The sequence below is a fragment of the Pelodiscus sinensis genome, chromosome 20 (assembly GCF_049634645.1).
Source record: "Pelodiscus sinensis isolate JC-2024 chromosome 20, ASM4963464v1, whole genome shotgun sequence".
In the NCBI taxonomy this organism is placed as follows: domain Eukaryota; kingdom Metazoa; phylum Chordata; order Testudines; family Trionychidae; genus Pelodiscus; species Pelodiscus sinensis.
The window spans coordinates 10,332,063-10,352,074 of NC_134730.1; the positions used below are offsets into that span (position 1 = coordinate 10,332,063).

General features: G+C 47.6%; 1 protein-coding gene across 12 annotated transcripts in view; it reads left to right on the forward strand.

Moving 5' to 3' along the window:
• The window catches only part of UBE2O (ubiquitin conjugating enzyme E2 O), a 129,393-nt gene that overhangs the window by 101,612 nt on the left and 7,769 nt on the right, over window positions 1–20,012 (forward strand). For all 12 annotated transcript variants that reach the window (XM_075903599.1, XM_025178156.2, XM_075903604.1 and 9 more), the window contains 8 exons: window positions 663–772; window positions 1,773–1,923; window positions 2,974–3,479; window positions 9,912–10,066; window positions 11,926–12,038; window positions 14,403–14,531; window positions 15,953–16,042; window positions 18,594–19,254. In XM_075903599.1, the coding sequence (XP_075759714.1) occupies window positions 663–772; window positions 1,773–1,923; window positions 2,974–3,479; window positions 9,912–10,066; window positions 11,926–12,038; window positions 14,403–14,531; window positions 15,953–16,042; window positions 18,594–19,254 (1,915 nt within the window). The remainder of the gene's footprint in view (window positions 1–662; window positions 773–1,772; window positions 1,924–2,973; window positions 3,480–9,911; window positions 10,067–11,925; window positions 12,039–14,402; window positions 14,532–15,952; window positions 16,043–18,593; window positions 19,255–20,012) is intronic.

Below are 20,012 nucleotides of genomic sequence, written 5' to 3' on the forward strand. Positions count from 1 at the left end.
CTGTATTAGTTTATTTGAGCTATAGACTCCCCCTCTTTTGCCTCTTCCCTGCTATCTTAGTCTCCTTCCTAATACAAGAAGGCTTCTTCTGGCCTGGCCTGCTTCTGTGAGAGTAAGGGGATGAAATACATGTGGAAGCCAGATACAGTTTGGAGTCTGTGGCAATAGATGGGATTCTCATAGTGATCATGTGACTGGCTCATTTTTATTGCTGCTAATCTCAGAGAGATGACCCAAAAAATCTTTGCAATTAAAACTTAGCTGTGCACACTTTCCCAAAAGGGAAAAGGGTTGCTGACTTACGCCATGCTTTGTCGGTGTGTGCTAATCAAATGACAAAGCATGGACTCTTCCCACACTGGATAACTGTAGTTTCCTTCCTAGAACAGGAATAGTCTTCCTGGAGGAACTGGAACATTAGCTGTCTTTTCAGCACTCCAGGGGCATAATGAATGCAATTAACACTTACCCAAGGTGGAAACACAATTGGAAGCTGCCCATGGCTGTTCTCTGAAAAATCCAGGGGCTAGGCTCAGCCTTCTAGGAGCAAAAGCCATTTCATTATGTATTTCCATGTGGAAAATCCACAGTCTTCAGTCTGATTCAATAAAATTTCAGTGTGTGATGTTTTTCTTACTCTTCCTTTCTGCTTCATTTTTAAGGTACAAGTGGTGGAACTAAAGGTTACTTGGATCACTAAAAGTTTCTGTCCTGGAGGTACTGACAGTGTAAGTCCCCCACCTTCAGTAATCACGCAGGAGAACTTATCCAGGTGAGATCTGCTTAAAGTACCCATGTATCCTACCCCACTAAGGTGTCAGGACAGCCAAAGGGTAATATGCCCTTCTCCCAGCAGATGGACATAAATCCAACTTTGGTATCAGCACCCTCAGGAAAGAGAATGGCTAGTGAAAGCACATGGGGGGGCATCAACTAACTGTCTAGTGTAGGTTTTTCGTTTAACGTTAGAAGAGCTAACATCACAAGCTCTCCTCTGCTAGAAGTGCTCCCCAGCTGAAGAGCTGGGAGTAAGCTGCGAGTTAAGACAGCCAGCTTTCTCTTAACCTCCCTCATTCAGTTACAGTGAATTGTACCTTTGAAACCTGCAAATGTGAGCACTGTTTCAGCAGTGGGAGGGGACGGCAACTAACATTGCTTCAAGGGACTGGGCTAGTGTTGAAGAGCATCTGATGCCCCCTGCAGGCCGCAAGGGATATGTGTGTTAGCCACAAAATAATTAGGTTGAAGTGAGGAGAGAAGGTAGGTGAGTTTTGAAACTCAGGACAGAGCAGTGCCATCCCATCTGAAGCTATAAAGGAGTTTCAGAAGCAGGAGTTCTCAGACTATTGAAAACACAAATAATGTTTTGTTTATTTGAGGCTATTTTTAATTCTCTGTGGGAGGTTGACAAGAGTAACTAGTCCTTGTATGTAGAGGAGGTGGTAGTGACCTCCCAGTTCCCAGGTGGCTAGGAAATACTCTAGCTCTTCCCGTGTGTGTGTGCGTGCGTGCGTCTGTCTGACCGACCGACTGACCGAAGGAACTCTAGTCTCCTGGAAAACATAAGTTGTAAGGCAAAATTGGTCTCATTTTAATCGGTGCCACCCACATTGACCTTGCATACGTCCACGTGTGTACAGGACTGTTGTACAGCAGCACATGTACCATGGAGAAGTAGTAATCATCACTGGGATGTTTGTTGTCTCTTGCTCAGAGGCTTATGTCAGCCACCATTGGGGAGATGACTGTTTTCATCTTCTCACTCTTAACAGAGTAAAACGTCTTGGGTGCTTCGACCATGCACAGAGGCAGCTTGGGGAAAGATGCCTCTACGTATTTCCTGCCAAAGTGGAACCTGCAAAAATCACTTGTGAATGCCCAGAGAGAAACTGTGTTCTGGGGGAAGGATCAGTCGCCAAGAAGGTGTGTTCCCAAGAAAGTGAGGGGCTAGCTTAGCTGGGACTGAGAGGTGGGTGGTCGGATGTCTTGAGTTTCAAACACATCTACTTGAGTGGTTGGGATTAATGGAGCCTGGATTTTAAATGCTCCTTTTACATCTTAAATCTTCTAGTAAAAGCTATATGGTATGAAATGTGACCCAGCACAGTATAATGGCTCATCAGTGCTTGCAGTCATGTCACTTTGTGCAATGAACTTGTCATCTAGAGCTAAGCAGATTTGGGCTGGATCAGTATTTAGATGAGACTTGCTGCAGGAAGCAGGGTTAGCCATACAGTTGGTGGCATTCTTTTCTTTGCATCATTGCAGAGCCAATGCCGTAGCGAGGTGCCAGCGGGCCACTGTGGTGTTAGAGGTGCCATCATTCACTATTAAAGAACCCATATTTTGCATAACTGTAGGGATGTTAAACTTGTTTTCCTAGCAGAATCTTCCTTTGTTCACTTATATCTCCACTACAGTAACAGATTGGGAAAAGCATTCATTTGCTGTGCTGGGCCTTATTTGTTGTCAAACAACTAAGTGCCACGAACCACCCCAGGGTAGCTGCATTTCAGTGGCAAGGAGGTGAAGCGTCTGTATAGCTTTGTACATTCCATTTAGTTAATTTTGTAAAGTGTCTTGGGATCTATCATAATAAAAGGCACTGTATAAATTGAATATAGTTTTGTTAGTCATTGGACTGGGATTTCCACCTGGACCTTTGCATAGTCTTGCCAAAAGTTAATTACCCAGTGGCCTAGCCAACATCCCCTCCTCTTTGTAAAACAATTTATAGTCTTCATGGCTGCTCGTGGCTGCACGTGCCACTGGCTGCTGCCTTTGCTAGCACAGTAAGTCCATTAGCAAGATCTCATTGTTTTGTGAAATGCTCAGAGTGGTGGAGTGTGGAAAGGGCCAAAGAGGCACACAGTCTATTCTGTACATATCCCCCCATTGACTACTTGGTGTGTTTGCTTTGTGCACAGGCACCCAAACTCCTGTTTATTTACTGACCAGCATTGCTTTCCCTAGGTGAGGAGATTGCTAAAAAAGCAGATTGTGAAGATCATGTCATGCACACCAGACTCTCAGGGTACCAGTGAACTGCCCGATGGAGAGTCCGCTACAGCTGCTGACCAAAAATTGGAAGAGCTTAAAACCAGAGCCAGATGTGAACTAGAGGACTCTGCCAATGGCACGCTAAGCCTGGGGGAGACAAAAGAGGAGCAGCCTGAAGAAATGAGAAAAGAGACTTCCTGCGAAGCAGCTGAGCGACGACAGCAACCCCCCTTTCTACTGAAAGATGATGGGTCGTCTGACTACAGGCTCCAGTCAATGGAACAGGATGCTGATGACGAGGCAGCTGATGACACAGATGACACCAGTTCTGTGACTTCTTCAGCTAGTTCCACTGCCTCTTCCCAGAGTGGCAGCGGCATTGGGCGCAAGAAGAGTATTCCCCTCTCCATCAAAAACTTGAAGCGGAAGCACAAGAAGAAGAAAACAAAGATTTCCAGGGAGTTTAAGCCAGGAGACAGGTAGGTTCAGATTTCTGTTCCTGGCTAATCACCTTGCTAAAGCTTCCCTGCCTGAATTCTCAAATGCAAACCCAAGTTCGGGTAAGCATGGAGCTCTGGCTGAGCTGCCTTTTGCATGTTGCAGGAAAGCACCACTCCATAACTAAACCTTGTTAGTTCTGGTAGTGTCCAATGCCTTTGTGAAATGTTTGGCCTCAGTCCATCTCCCGATGGAAATGCGGCCTCATCACCTTAACCCAATGCAGTAGTGTCTAGAGGCCCTAACTAACTCAGGTGCCCGTGGTACCTGGTTCAGTGCATACAGAGAGGAAGAGATGATACTGCTCCAAAGAACTTCATCTAAATACATTAATTTATGCCCTCATTGGCACTTCAGCTAAGAGGCCATTGATTCTTCAGTGGTCCCTCCAGAAGGACATTGTTGGGGGGCTGTGGAGGAGTCTGCAATGTCTTGGCCCGTCGTGTACTTGTCCCGCCATCTCAGGACTGTTGAATTAGCATCTTTCACCAGTACCAAATTCATATACAAATTTTAATTCAGCTTGAGTGGGGAAATAAGTCTGTTGGCATCCAGGGAGTTAGCATAGCCCATGCTTCAAATGCCCATTTTTGGCAGTCAATGTAGATAATTAGATGAGACTCTTCTCAGAGGGGAGTAAATGAACTGTGAGAATGAGGGCAATATTGTGTACTTCAGTCACTGCTCATTTGATTATCTCCATTTGCTTCAGTATAAGTGAAGCTTGGAATCCTTTCCCAAAGCCTGGGAGAAGCATTCAAAAGCATTAGTGCTCAGGGGAGCGATGTTAAAGTAGGAAAGGTGAAAGGGATGCACCAGAAAAAGTAGGGTGTTTTGGAAACAGCATCCATAAGTGTAGCCTCTACGTCCCTCGCACACCCAACTTCTGTCTTTCTAGTGTAGCTGAAGGGAGTCCCAGATGGGCTGCATTGATAGCCAACACGAAGAAATCAGTGGATAGGAACCTGTTTTTACCTAAGCTGTGGAGAGATGGCTCTGTTGGATGGAAAACAGATAAAATGTAGTCCTTGGGGCTCTTTAAAGACATGACATTGCTACAAGGAGAGTGTAAAATGTTACTTTTTTTTAAAGAACATAAAACCCCAGATGGCACTTAAAGGGGTTATATGGCAGCTGGTCATTAACCACCATGAAATGCCCTGAGTGTCTTCTTATTGCTTGAATAACCAGACAGAAACCTGATGAGACTTTGTAGGCACAGCAGCTGAAATGCTGTTGGAAAGAGTGAAGTGAATGGACCGTACATGTTGAATTGGCTTGATGCAGCTGAAAGTATCAGATTTGAGATCAGCCACATGGGCGCCTCCGAACTACATGAAAGCAGCACATCATGTTGCTTTAGCTTAGGCCTGGTCTATACTAGGGGTTTAGGTCAAACTTATCCCTATTAGGTCAATTTTTCTAAACGAGTCCATAACATCAAGCCCATTCCATCAACTTCAAGGACCATTAAAGTCAGTTTCTGTATTCGTGCTTTCATGAGGAGTAACCACTAAATTCGATCTTGCATGGTCAACTTTAATGCAGATGCAGTGCTTTGAAAGTCGACATTCTTGGCCTCTGGGAGATGCCCCACAATGACCATTCAGGCCACGACTTTCAACTCTTCTGCTGTCCAAGTGACCAGGAAAAGCCCCAGCAAAATCTGAATTTCATTTCCTGTGTGGCCAGTGTGGCAAGCAGACCTCAGAGCAGGCAGCACATGTGACTGAGTTCCCAGGTTCACAGACAAGCATCAGCATAGAGCATGCAGGAGATCCTGGTCCTCATTGCTGTGTGGGGAGTGGAAGCTTTTCTCTCAGAACTATGAACCAGCAAAAGAAACACAAATATCTATGCCAAGATTGCAAAGGGAATGAAGGAGAGAGGATATGCCAGGGATGCCCAGCAGTGCTGAGTGAAAATAAGGGAGCTGAGGCAGTTGTACCAAAACAAAATGGAGGCAAATGGATAATCTGGTGTATCGCCGTGAACATTCACTTCTATGAGCAGCTGCATGCAGTCTGGAGGGGGGACCCGAACAGCTTCCTTAGCCAGTCTGTGGATTCCTCCCAAGACCACTCAGGCAGCAGCATGGAGGGACGGCATGGTGATGGAGGAGAATGGTCACAGGCCAGTGGGGCAGCGGAGGTCACCAAGAGTCAAGAACTTTTTATAACCTTGGAGACTATCTCCTCCTCCCAGGACATCTCACAATCAGGCACTGATCCCAGGGAGGGCACTTCTGGTGAGCTGACATTTTTTTAATCTATCTTAAAGTGGGTTAAAGTAATTGGGTATGATTTGTGGTGGCCACTGTGCCTACACAGTTGGAGGGGGTGGGTGGAAAAGCTTGTTTAATGTGCCTGGAGATGGAGCAGGAATCCTCCCAGCACATTTCCATAAAGCTCTGAGTTAGGAACTCTTTCATCCTTCTCACAAGGTTCCTGGGGAGACCTGCCTTATTCTATCCTCCATGGTAGGACACCTTCCCACGCCAAGCCAGCAGTAAGTGGTCTGGCGTCATTGCAGCACAAAGCAGTGCAGCATAAAGTTCAGATTTCTGTCCACATTCACTCAACATCTGCTCCATCACTGTGTGATTCAGAGAAGACTGATATCTCTCCTGACAACCTGGATGAAGCAAGGGAAGCTATTAGCTGATGCCTCCACAGTAAACCTCTGTTTGCTCATCCCCAAAGAAGCATGGCTTGGGCCCCTACCCTGCCGCCATGCCAGGAACCCCTCCTGCCTACCCACTCCTGAGGGAAGGGAAAGTTGCACTCTCCCAGCAAACGGGGTGCCGAACAGATGGTCACTGCGTAAGCTGCTGCCCCGCTCTGCCGTCATGCCCGGACCCCCTCCCACTGATAGCCTCAGGCCTGTCTCTTACCATGCCTTCCATCAAACAGTCCAGCTGCTCTCTTCAGAACTCTGCGATGTTCAGCTCAGCTGCATAGTGGCTGCTTAAAAGCATAACTCTGGCCTTGTCCGTAACATGTCCCTCTTGTCTTTAGACAGACCTTCATTTTATTCTAACAGATTAGGTTTTGCACTCTACAGTGCATCTCCTGTAAAGTCTGCCCTTCACTTTAGGTTACAGCAAGAACAGCAGCAAGCCTGCTGTGTGCTCCCCTGGCCCCACCAACTGTCCACCTGGCACAAATCCACAGGCAAAAATGGACTAGGGAAAAGGTGTTCAAGGGGCAAATGCAATCCGACAGCTTGGAGAGGAAGTGCGTGAGTGAGTGGAGGGATACACTGCTGGAGGAGACGCGAGCAGAGCGTGAGGAAAGGAGAAGCGTGCAGGGAACTGGAAGTGAAGCACCAGGAGAGTCTTGTCCAAGGCCATGTGAAGGATGGCATGTGCTTTCCAGGACACCAGGATGAACATGCACCTCCTCCATTCCGTGTGGATCAGCGTTACCTCCTTACCAACTTCCATAGTCCAGGGGCCCTAGAACACATCCCTAGACAGGATGGTGGGGAGTAAAAGACAGCTTCACACTCAACTCCAGTGGTGTGTCACAAAGCAAAAGTCAGTTGTGATTGCACATGCGCCCTGAAGCTTCCACCTTGGACTCCTTTTCTGTCCCTTCTATGTTCCCTTAATAAAAATGCATGATTTCTGAACAGCATGATTTCTTTGTTGCTTTTGTCGATGGGGCGGATGGTTACAGGCTAGCACGCTGAATGCTTGAGCAACATGCATGACTCTCAAAACTGGCCACTCATAAAACTCTTTCAAAGCCTCTCTGATTTGCACTGCTCCTTCACCATGCTCTCCTTATTGCCTTGGTTTCTGGCTGCTCAAAATCCCTGGGTAGGCCATCTACCTTGTCCCCTCACCCTGCCAGAGATCTTTTCCCCTTACTCACAAGTATTATTGGGGCACACAGCAGGCTGCTGTCACAATGGAATGTTGCATTCACCAAGGTCTAACCTAGTTATTAGACTGTAGAACCTTCTATTTAAATACCCAAAAGCACATTCTACCACCATTCTGCTGCTTACAGCGGTCCAGGCTGCCTGTGTATGGCTTCATGACTCATGAGAGCAAAGGGGTAGGCCGGGTCGCCAAGGATTGCTATTGGCATTTCATCACCTCAAATGGCAATTTTCTGTTCTTGGAAAAGAGTAGCAGCTTGCTGAAGAGTCAGAAGTTCCTAAAGATGTGCAAGTCATGCACCTTTCCAGACCATCCCACGTTGATATTGGTGAAATGGCCTTTGTGATCCATCAGCCCCTGCAGCACTTTTGAGAAGTACCCCTTGTGATACCTCCCACAAAGGAAGTATCCCCTCCTTTGCAAGGTGGTCATGTTCCAAGATGGGCTAAGCCTCAGTCAGCAACAGCACAGAAGTAGGGATGTTATGGTATGGTATTGCCACCTTTACTTCTGCACTGCTGCTTCCGAGCTGGGTGCCTAGCCAACAGCTGCTGCTCTACGTCCATTCAGCTCTGAAGGCAGTAGCACAGTAGTAAGGGTGGCAATATCGTAACCCCTCCTAAAATAACCTTGACACTCCCACAACTTCCTTTTGGGTCAGGACCCCCAGTTTGAGAAACACTGGTCTGCCTCATGAAATCTGTATAGCATAAAAAACATAAGACCAGATTTCATGGTCTGATGTGTTTTTCATGGCCTTAAATTTGGTAGGGCCCTAATGATAAACCTCCCTTTTAACACTGACCTTCCAACTTCCCCATAAAGAAACAAGTCCCCCGATATATTACATGCCACATCTTCTCCTCATGTTAGAATTTTTCTGAGTTCTCCTGTTGATGTTCTTTAAAAAAAGGAAATTTTTATTTTATTTTATTTATTTATTTATTATTTTTGCTTCAAAATGGCTTGGCCTACAATCTCCACACTTGTATTAGCCATACACATTTGTCAGAAAAATAGCATGTGATTGGGTGTAGCCTGCGGTATGGAGGCATAGATAGAATTAATTATGGGTTGGTTGAAATGGTGCTATAAAAAGATGCCGTACCACTTCTCCTGGGGAGGGGGAGGGGGGGAAGAAGAGGAATCCAGCAGCAAAGAGGAACTGGGAAACTGCCCATCTTTCTGTATTCCTTGCAAGAGATTTTGTAAGTTAAATATGAATAAACTAATCTCAACAATGTGTCCAAAAGGATACTACTGATACAGAGCAAAATGGGGGTAGAGTTACAGTTGGATGGTCACTCTGATGGGATGATTTAGTGATTCTCTAGGGCAATGGGGATTTGGCTGGATCCCTTAATTGTTCACTTTCAGGGGCTCACTAATGTTTGCTGGGGGAAGATTAACCTATAGAATTCTTAGGAAGTGGAACTTCTGGGTATGTTGATTGATCCTATTAAAACTTGCTTTTGTTCTTAATTTTTCAACAAAGGATTTGGTTAGGGAGTATTAAACATAAATATCCAGTGGCTTGGACCCAGATTAATGTTTTTATATAGTCCATAGCAGAAGTACCTTGGCACCATTGGTATATAGATTCTACTAACTTGACCCAAATCAGGAATGCCTCTGGTTTGTTCAGTGTGATTCTTTGTATGTGCATCTATGGCTATATACGAATGTATGAAAATTGCACTGTAGCAAATACTTCTTCATTGGCAGTGGGAAGGTTGCGTGATTAGGGGGTTTAAAAATGAGGGAGCAGGAAGATTGAGACCCACATGTCAAAAGCAGAATTATTCTGAACCTGGGTTTGTATTTGTTCAGTAGAGGTGATTTGTATGTGAAAAGGGACAAGAAGTAAAGGTTTTGTTGTCATTAAGCTGAACAGCCTTCTGACTTTCAAAGGAAGGGGCAGTGTCAAACCTCTCTTAAAGGGCAGCGATATAATGTGGGGTTTTATTCGTCCTTTTCATCTCCATGGTCCCAACTTCAAAGATTTCTCAGAACTTTCAGCAGGGCGCCGGATAGAAGGCACTTCAAGCCTTTGAAACCTAAGATTTTTTTTCCCTACTAAATTCCCCCATCTCACCCCTCTGTCAGTCAAGTGCAGCTTCATGTGTTCTAGTATCCCCCTAAGTTTGCTCCTGCAAGAGTGAAATGAATATGGCATTGCCTTCCTGAAATGCGACTTACAAAGGAAAATAAGTTGTCACTTGAGACTTGTGGTGACTGAAAGTCTGTCCCTTGATGGGCCTACAGACATCTGACCTGGGTACTAGTTTTTGACCTTTACAACCCAATCAATTTACCGGGTGCCAGATGTGAAACATGGGTGTCCATTAGAACTTGAGTGTTTGGCAGCTCAATTTTTCTAATTTTGGTCTGTGCATTTAGCTTTGGCTCCTGTTATTGGGGAAAGTCCCCAAAATGGGTGACGTAAGTTGGTAAAAGGGACTACTTTATTCTTTTCTGCTCTCCCCGGGCAGCAGCCTCACTGAGCACTGTCTTTTATGTTCAGAGTTGCAGTAGAAGTGGTGACCACAATGACGTCGGCAGATGTGATGTGGCAGGATGGCACGGTGGAGACCAACATTCGTTCCAATGAGTTGTTTCCAGTCCACCATCTGGATAACAATGAGTTTTGCCCTGGGGACTTTGTGGTGGACAAAAGAGGTACTGGGTGAAAAATATGCTCTGGGAGGGAGTGCAGATCATCCTTTTAATTGCATGCAATACGAATGCTTTGCAATTGTCCATTTTATTTGGACTTTTAAAATGTGCAATGGAGTTGGAGGTGCCTCAGCAGTTAAAATCAGTAACGCCCAAGAAAACCAAGGATTTCAGTCTGTTCCCAAAGTGCTTTCCAGATACTAATGAGTGTTGCCTCACATCCCCTTTGGGAGGCAGGCAAAGTAGTGTCCATGTTCTGCAGATGGCCCTGAGCTTAAGTGACCTTGCCCAAAGGCACAGACAGAGTCAGTCGTAGAGGTGGAACCAGAACTAAGGATATTAAGGAGCGGCTGTTTGGCTAATCGTGTAGTTGATACAATTTGTATCGATGGCACAATTAGTCTATAAGGGGAGGCACTCTGCAGAGCCACAGCGGGGGTAGCTCCTGGAGTTGGCATGAGCTGGGCCTGAGTAGTCCTGGACATGAGCTGGCTCTGGAACCACTACGGCTCTGCCTCCCCTGCACCCCCATACACCATGAAGATGGTGCTTCGGAGAACCAGCTTTTAAGCTGGCTCCCACCCCCCAGTTACCAGCTCCTGCTCCCCCCCCCCCTGCTGCCTCTGATACAGGGGCAACAAGGGGAGGGGCGAAGCGAGTAGTCAAGTAGTGACTTGGTTCATCAGGTAGTTGACTACTGAAGTATGTAGGTGAGTTTACTAGATGTAGGAAAATGAAGCGGCGATTTAAATAATCGCTGCTTCATTTACATCAAAATGGCCACGGCGCTGTGCCGATCAGCTGTTTGGCGGCACAGCGGGACAGTCTGGATGTACCACAGTCAACAAGGGAAGCTTTTGTCGACCACTCTGGTATGCCTCGCGAAATAAGGTTAACTGGAGCAGTTGACAAAGGCTTCCCTTGTCGACCGTGGTGCATCCAGACTGCCCTGCTGTGCTGCCGCACAGTGCGGTGGCCATTTTGATGTAAATGAAGCAGCGATTTAAATTGCCTCTTCATTTTCCTATGTCTAGTAAACTCATCTACATGGCTCTGTCGACAAAGCCATGTAGTCTCGACATACCCTTACATCCCTAACTGGAACCCAAATCTCCAGACTCTCCAACCTGTGCTTTTGCCATGAGACCATCTTTTGCAGTGGAGCATAGCCGTTGTTTGGAGACCATGGAGGAAGAGGCGCCTTGTGGCTATGACCCACCCCAGACAGCCCTCTTCGCCTATCACTTGAATTGGATTCTAGCCCTTCCCTCAATAGTGCAGAGCACAAGATGAAGTGGTCGTAGCAGTCTCCATGGATCAAGCACTGAGAGTCCCCAAAGACTCTACCTATCCTCTGGCTAAATGGGCCTTCAAAGTTGACACTTGACTTGTTCAAAACACCCCACTTCGGGTGTTGCTTTCATGAGCGGCCTGTGAGCCTAGGCAAACTAGGCAGTTGCCTAGGGCACCGCCAGCCCGGGCACCCCGTGATTACGTCACGGCCATTGACAGCTGTGCAGGCGGGGGCGCCGATTACACCTTCCACCTGGGGCACCAGCTACCGCAGCCAGCCTCAGGCCACTCCTGCTGGCATGGCACACAGGGGAAGGATGGGTGCTGTATTTGAGAGTTGGTTATGTTAGCTGTAGTGTAACTAGATCCAGCCTCCGGATTTCCCTGTCACGAGCAGAATTGCTGGGCTGCAGTGTCTCTTGGGGGAGACAGTGACACCGGAGTTAACTACCTCGGGTGCTGCTGCAAGACAGATAAAAATCTTATTGACCAGACTGAAGAGATGGGAATGACAGCTGTCATTGGTCCAGCTTTTCACTTGGCTATTTTCCTCCCTCCCTGACCCAAAGCTCAGACCTCGCAGGACCCTGCAGTGTACGGAGTGGTGCAGTCAGGCGACCACATCGGCCGCACGTGTGTGGTAAAGTGGTTCAAGCTGAAGACCACTGGAGATGACGTTGAGGTAGGTGAAGCAGCCCGCTCCCTGTGGCAGGGGACTGTCATGCGCGGCAGCAGTTACTTTGGATGCTTCTGCCTGAAACAAGTCACCTTTGGGACTGGGGAGTGAGGCGTGATGATGCGCTGGGGTCAATAGACTGAGAGGACGGTTTTCTCTGGGGCTAAATCTACACTCTGCACCCCTTGTGGCAGCTCACCATGTACCTAGAGCTACACACAGCAGTGAAAAGCAGGCCATGGCCACGCTGCACTGTCAGTGCAAGGTCCTCATGGGAGGCAGTGGGAAAGGGCTTCAGTGGCTCCCCCAGCAGGGAGATGGCAGAGCCCTGGCCTGCAGCAGGAGAAGGCTCCGACAGTGGGTCTCTACAAGACTAGAAATGCAGACTGCACCTCCCTCGTCCTGCACTCTGGGATCTGACTGGTCCCAAACCACAGAATGTGCCGGAGCAGGGAAAGTCCGTGCAGGCCCCTCTGCTGCCAGTGGTTGCAAGGCTCCACTCCAGCAGCAGCACAGGGACTGGCACTGACCAAGCGGGGACTGGGAGGAGCACTTGAGGAAGAGGCAGGTTGGCTGCGGAACCCCGTATCGGGGGCCAGGAGCACAGTCCCGCAGCCAGGAGTGCTCTGAGCCCCATGGCCACTGGGCTGTGCTCCATAGCTCTCCGGCCTCTCCCCTGAGCATTCTCCCCCTCCTGCCCTGAGCGTGAGCTCAGCAAACTGTTGGCAGCAGTCGGGAAGCTCTAGTTCCTGGCATTTCTCCCTGAGCACTCCAGTCTGGGAGCACCCAACGATGTTGCCAGATGACAAAGGTCTGGATTACAGAGGTCCAACCTCTAGCAGTGCAGGTGAGTCGAGAGCTGTGGGTACAGGTTGGGTGAGTAGAGCCATGTAGGATATGTATTCGGTACATAGCCATGCCCTTCAGGTGTGTCTGCTCCACTCCTCTAAACTGTGCCTCACCTTCTATGCTGCTACATAAAGCTGTGCTGGGGGGGGCTACCAAGCGTACATTGTACACACACCAGAAGAAGCATATAGTGTAGATGCAGCCTGTGGTTTTGCAGGGGGTGGCATGGCACAAAGCAGACAAGTATTCAGAGATTTATGCTCCCCATCATTCTGCAGCAACTGTCTTTTATTCCTTCAGTTATCCCTGAATTTCTGTCCCTCTGGTGCAACTTGTCATCACAAGCCCTTGGCCGGGAGAGAGACTTGTGCTGAAGCAGTGACAGTTGATTCCTCAGTTTTGGCGCTGGGCCTCTGACTTGTTCTGCGTCCACTAGTTAGCAGAGAAGCCCATAGCTCAGTGGTCGTCCCAAACCCCACGAGAGAGCTCTTGGCCCTGCACCCCCATTTACAGACCATCCTCCTCCCCACCCAAGTCCAGGGGCTCAGAGCATTTTATCTTGCAGACTCCTGTTAGGCTGTGGGCAAGTTGGAAGAGCACTGCCATGGCCCCTCTAAACCTGGTTCAGTCTCCCTTTTCCCCCTCCTGCAGGGAGAGTGCTGCAGCATAAGTGACCAGAGCTAGTTCTCACCTACAATATGATCTTGGCTATGTTTACACTGGAGAAGGCGCTTTGACAGAAGAATTCTCCAGTTGACTAAATAGCTCCTGCCTCCATGGGAGAGCTTCTCCCACCGACAGAATGCTGTCCATGCCAGCACTTACGATGGCATAACGCATGTTGCTTGGGTATAACTTATGTGGCTTAATCACTCCCCTGACTGGCATAAGTTATACTCACATAATTGGTAGTACAGACATAACCTCAGACTGTCCCAGAGGCACCTTCCTGTGTCTAATACCAATTCCTCGTGCCAGTAAATAGCAGTGCTTTTCTCTGAGTAGAAGCAAGGTGAGCTGCCTTGGCAGAGGGGTACTCTTTCCTATTAAGTAATGAGCATTTTATCCAGTTTCCCTGCTAGCTGTGATGGTTTGGATTTCAAGGAACCACTATCCAGAATAAATTCTGTCTTCTCTGTCTCTGCTCAGCTCAATCTTCAGCTCTCTTCGGGAGGGCTGGATGCTCGCAGGGGGTGTAAAATGTTCCTGTTTAGCTCATTATCTGGGTAGCATAAACCTAAGATAAAAGGTGAGATGAGCTGGTTGAAAAGAGAGGAGAGGGATTTACCTTTTCTGAGGTGCGGCCAGCAATATCAAAAGCAGAGCACTGCAGTGAGCTCCAGCGGTAGAAGCAGAAGATTAAAAGAAGGAAAGAGTTAGCAGCACTTGTCCAAGAGATGTCAAGTGGCCAGAGGAGCTGGGAACCAAACTGCAGATGCAGAAGCATTTTATGGGTCAAAATCAGAATCTAGAATCTACACAACAGTTTGGTTCTAATGTGTGTGTTCTCCCCAATGCCAGCTGATCGGGGAGGAGGAAGACGTGAGTGTGTACGATATTGCCGATCATCCCGACTTTCGCTTCCGCACCACCGACATTGTGATTCGCATTGGCAATGCTGAGGATGGAGCTGTGGCCAAGGAAGATGAGGTGAGTCACAGATGGCAGTCTGCAGTCATCCGAGCCAGGATTTCCAAAGGAACCAAAGGGAGTTAGAGTCCCCAAGCCACATTTAGGCACCCAGTACCCACAATCGTGAAAGGTCCCATGCATGCAAGATGATTGTTCACCTTGGGCAGAGGCAGAGGGCACTGGGGTGAAGATATAAATGTGTGCTTGCTTAGGCCCCCAATCTCAGATTTTGAAGGCAGCCACCTGAAGTTCTCTGCCAGAATGAAACCTGGGTTAGAACCTGGCCTGATAGCAAAGCAATGGGAACCAGCCTTGGGAAAACAAAATTGATCTTAATTTAAACCCACCAAGTATCTGCATAAGGGTCTCACATTAGGTTTTCAGTGCAACTTCTAAGATGGAAAATCCAGTGCACCCCCAAACAGGGGGAAGGTCAGTTTGCTATTGATGTTTTTGCTTTAAGAAATGAGGCAGCGTTGGCTGTTTAATTGGATTTACATATGTACATTGGATTAATGAGTTAGCTATTCTCTATGGGGACCTCCTTTTGTAAAGAACATGAGCTATTCACTGGTAGTGGGCCTCTCTCAGACTCTAGAAGTAGCTAAAAGGGAGCTATAGGGTAGAAGTTTAGGAAGACTTTTCAACTCTCTCTGCTACACCAAGTTAGCATGTCTGAGCTCCAGCAGCGTGAAGCACACAGCTACAGCTGCTCACCTGGCCTGGGTCATCTTTGCTCCATCTTAAGAAGCTGTTTATTCTCAATGCATTAAACATTGGATGGAAAAAGCTGAATGTAGCATTTGGAGTTTCAGCCTCCGAGTCTGAGTGCCTGCCCAAGCTGCTACTTCAAAGCAAGGTCTATGCAGCTGTTTTTAGAGCACTAGTTCCCCAATTCTTTCGACATAGGCTGGAAGGCTGGCTGCCATAGGCTATGCAGATATTCCCTTCATAGCCATGCCCTAGCTCTCGTAGGCGTTCTGGGCTCTGGGAACAAACTGCAAAGTCTTGTGTTCCTTCAACTGAATCTGCTCAAAATAAAGATTCTAGAACTGCCACTAGATGGCAGCCTATGTCAAATGGTGTGGGATCCCATTTATAGGCAAAGCAATCAAAAATACTCACGGGTTGGAGCTTTATAATGTCGTTGGTAAGAAATAATCCTATAATTGGACCACAGTTCCCCTAGGTGGTGACTGTCTAATGGCCAAGGTAGTTTTCCATGGGAACATTTTCCCACTAAATAGAATTTCAGTAGCCTGATTTCTCTTGGTGCAGCCTTGCTGTCACTGCATTCCCATGCCACAGCTTGTCTTTGGACTGGATCCATGTTTACGTGCCTTACCTGGAGAAAAGCCATTTCTCAAAGCCTTCATTCTCTGTACTCACAATCCGTGAATGAGATTGTGGTATTTTGTTTGCTGCTCTTGTTTCCACAGCCCTCCGTAGGTCAGGTGGCTCGTGTTGATGTCAGCAGCAAAGTGGAGGTAGTCTGGGCTGATAACTCCAAGACCATTATTCTGCCTCAGGTAAGGCACTCGTATCTGGTCAGTGGGGAGCACAGTACTTGTAACATTGAATGACATGCAGTGTTCTTGGAGCAAGGATACTGCTGGAACCTGTATAAATGCATCTCATTGTGTTTCCTCCTCCTTTTTGTACTTTCCCCAGTGTGTGGTGAGGGATTTCCCACTCCTGTAACCCTAGACATACAAGAGCTTGGTCTTGTTTGGCCTCTCCCTTCGTTTGAAAACTAACTTTGAATTTGACATCTTTCCACGGCTTCTGAGTATTGAGAAGATGGCATTGTCTAGATTGTTACTATACACATTCCCACCCCCCTGTATGCACACAGCTCTGCCAGTGACCCTCCTTCCTGACCTGACCTGCAGCACTTGAGTAATCTAGTCCTGGGACTGCCATGCAATTACTGATTGAGAGAGTTCTGTATGCAGAGATCTGCTAGTGACACTCATTCCTGACTCTCAGCCTCCTGTGCTATGCTAGCCTAGGGTCACCAGTCTGTTTTATTAATACATCACCGTCTGACCTGAAGCCCCTGCTGTTCAATTCCTGAGCCATTGCACTAAATTAGATGGTAGTACTTGATGTGTGGAAAGTTGCATGGAAGTAGATCCACTAAATGGTGACCTAACAGGGGACTTGATGCAAATCTCTCCCCAGATGAATAGTGAGAAGTGAGCACAGTGCAAAAGCCAAGAAAGTCAACACATTAGTCCATTGTCTAATTAGCCACTTTACTTTATCTTCCACATCGTTGTTTCTAGATTCTTTGCCTACCTTTTAGTCCTATCTCGCCTGTCCTTTTAATGAAGACAGACATTCCAGAGAAATAGAATACCTGCCTTTGTAGGGCCCCACCCCCGTCAAGCAGTGTTGAACACATTACTTCAGTCCCTACAGAAGCTCATTCATGTGCAGAAAGTTGATGATCAAGACTTTTTTTTTTTTAAACCAAGCAGCTCTGCATTAATTCTAGCAGAATGGTCAATGCCTGCACTATGGAAATGGAATAGGATGTTACAAAGCAGTCTGCTGTCTCCCTTCCCCCTATTGTCACATGTGACCGGATCACAGGCACAATCAAAGGTCTGGTGTAAGCACCACAAAGAGCTGCTCTCACGCTGCATCTGTGTCACTCCGTTCCCTTGGCTTCTGTCTGAACGTGTAATTACAGGACTTTGGTGAATGTCGAGATCCTAAGTTTTCTGTTGATGAAAACTGTAATTTTAGTTTCTGTGCATGTGCCAGGAACTAGCTGGTTGGACACTTTCAGCAAATCTAAAAATAACCCTGAATATGGCATAACTGGCTAACAAAGTAGCCTTTCAGCTCAGTTATGGGGTGGGCCATAAGGGCAGCAAGTCTGGTGGCCTTGGTCTAGCCCTCCAGGATCTAATCAGGTTTTGAGTGGCCTGTGACTGGCATAATAGTGCTGGGTGCAGGTGTGGATTTTGAGGCTCCTTGGCAGAGCTCTGTATAGAGAGCTTGTACAGCACATCTGCATGCCTGGCCTTTAGCTACTGTGATCAGTGTCTGTCTTTTTAGGAGCTGTATAGGTTTGATGTATTGTCTCAAACTTTCAGAAATCCAAGATTCAAACTTTCCATCATACAAACTTGTTTGATACACCTTACAAAGCATTTCTTACCCTGGAGCTATCCATTGGTCTTTGTTCCTCCCCACATCCATTATCAACCATCCTGGCAAATGGGGGGAGGAAGGGGATATAGCATGAGTACATTTTGTATCTGAGTTGGGTACATTTTCATGCCTGCTTTGCCAGGCTGTCTTTGAGAGATGCAATGTACACAAAAGTCCCCTGAAACTTAGAGCTGTCAGAAGGGTATGAGTGATGGAGTTTGAGGAAGCTAGACTCTTAAAAAGCACATTTATAAAAGAGCCAGGTCAGCAGTTCTAGTAAGGCTTTCTTATCCCAATTAAACCTGAAAAAGTGTCAGTGCAATACAGTGATTGGAGACTCTTCATAGCAGACCTCCAATAGCGGTTAAAATGTGCTACGTAGGCCGATAGTGAAACATGCACATTCTAGCTAGTTCTGGCATTGTTTCTGTAGATGCATGGAATGCAGACACAGCCCGTTCGGGGTGTTGTATTCACGCAGCAGCTGGCTTGGTAACAAAAACAGAAATATAAATTTGACACATTAACACCTGCAAAATTCTGTGGGGTTCGGAAATCGGGGACTTGAGTCTTTCCATTCTAGCATGCAGCTCGCTCTCTGTAGTGCAACGGAAGCCCCAGCTCATGGGACAGCTATGGTCTCTTTAAAAGTGCCTGGGGTTTTCCAAGCACCCTGTTTTCAGGGGAGAAAATGCTGATTCAGAACCCAGCTCACAGGAGCCTCATAGAATCCACTTTATGGAGGTAAAGGAAAAATTGCCTTTTGGGGAAATGTTGGTGCTACTAGGATCACTGTTTCTAACTGATGGTTTCCTTTTAACAATAGAGATTGATTTATCTCCATCCAAGATGACAGTAGATGAAACCTGTGTATTTTGGCCTTATCCCACCTCACTACTTTGTTTAATCCTTAAGCACTTGTACAATATAGAATCGGAGATCGAAGAATCTGACTATGACTCTGTAGATGGCAGCACTAGTGGGGCATCCTCTGATGAATGGGAGGATGAGAGCGATAGCTGGGAGACGGACAATGGCCTTATGGACGACGACCATCCGAGAATAGAAGAGCCGGAGCCTGAGGAGCCTGTCGCGGAAGAGGTGAAAAAGGTAGAAGAACAAGTGCAGGGTGCAGTGGCCATGGCAGTTGCTGATCTAACTATGGAGAAAGCTGGGAAAGAGGGAGCACCCAAGAGTTTCCGGGAGCTGAAGGAGGCCATCAAGATCTTAGAAAGCCTGAAAAATATGACTGTGGAGCAGCTCCTGACTGGCTCTCCCACCTCGCCAACAGTAGAGCCCGAAAAGCCCACCCGGGAAAAGAAGTTCTTGGACGACATCAAAAAGCTTCAGGAGAATCTGAAGAAGACCCTGGATAATGTGGCCATAGTGGAGGAGGAGAAGATGGAAGCTATGGTGGAGACGGAGAAGAAAGAAGAAAAAGCTGAGGTGCAGACACCGGTGAGGTCGGAGTGGCCTAGTGAGACCCCCGTGCTCTGCCAGCAGAGTGGAGGCAAGCCTGGAGTCACCTTCACAAGTGCCAAGGGGGAGGTCTTCTCTGTGCTGGAGTATGCCCCAGGTTAGTGTGTGACCTTGGGGGTAGACTTTCTCTCCCCCACTGGTTCTTCCACTGCCTTCCCCAGTGAGGCTTCCAGGTCCCCAGCAGGAGTCCCCTGCGGTCGTTCTCCCCCTCTTAAATGCCCTGCTTCTAGGATAAGTCTAGGGGAGTCACCCACCTGGAATTCGTAGGTGACTTGGGAAGGGGCAGTTGGAGGCGGCCTGTCCAAGAGCAGTCTGGTCTGGGAACTGATCCCGGGTGCTGGCATGTGCTGAGAGCGTTGTCACGCCACGTGGTTGGGGCAAGGTTCCCTTTTTCCCCTTGAAGCCGTTCAGACTAGGCTGCTCTGTAGCAGTGTGCATTAGGGATGTCAGCGTGCAGCCGGCTACATGATTCACCCATACATCTGAACTCATCGGTTAACCCTAACTGTTACACACACACACCCCTGCACTGCTAGATCAGTGCGGGGGTTGGGGGCGCAGATGAGAGCTGGTACATATCGGAAGCCAGCTTTCAAGCTGGCTGCCTGCGCGTACATGTTCCCAGGGAGCCGCCTCTGCCCCTGTGTTGCTGCCTCTGTGTTAGAGGCGGCGGAGAGGGGCACGCAAGAGCTGCAGCTCACTCCCCACCAGCTCCTGCCTGACCCTGCATGTAAACGTGTAACTGCTTAAAAAAAAAAAATCATCATTTGCTAACATCCCTAGTGTGCATTGCAGGACTCCCTTGCTCCGTGATTGGTAGTCCAGCTTTGTTAAGGGCTGTTGCAATCAACCCCC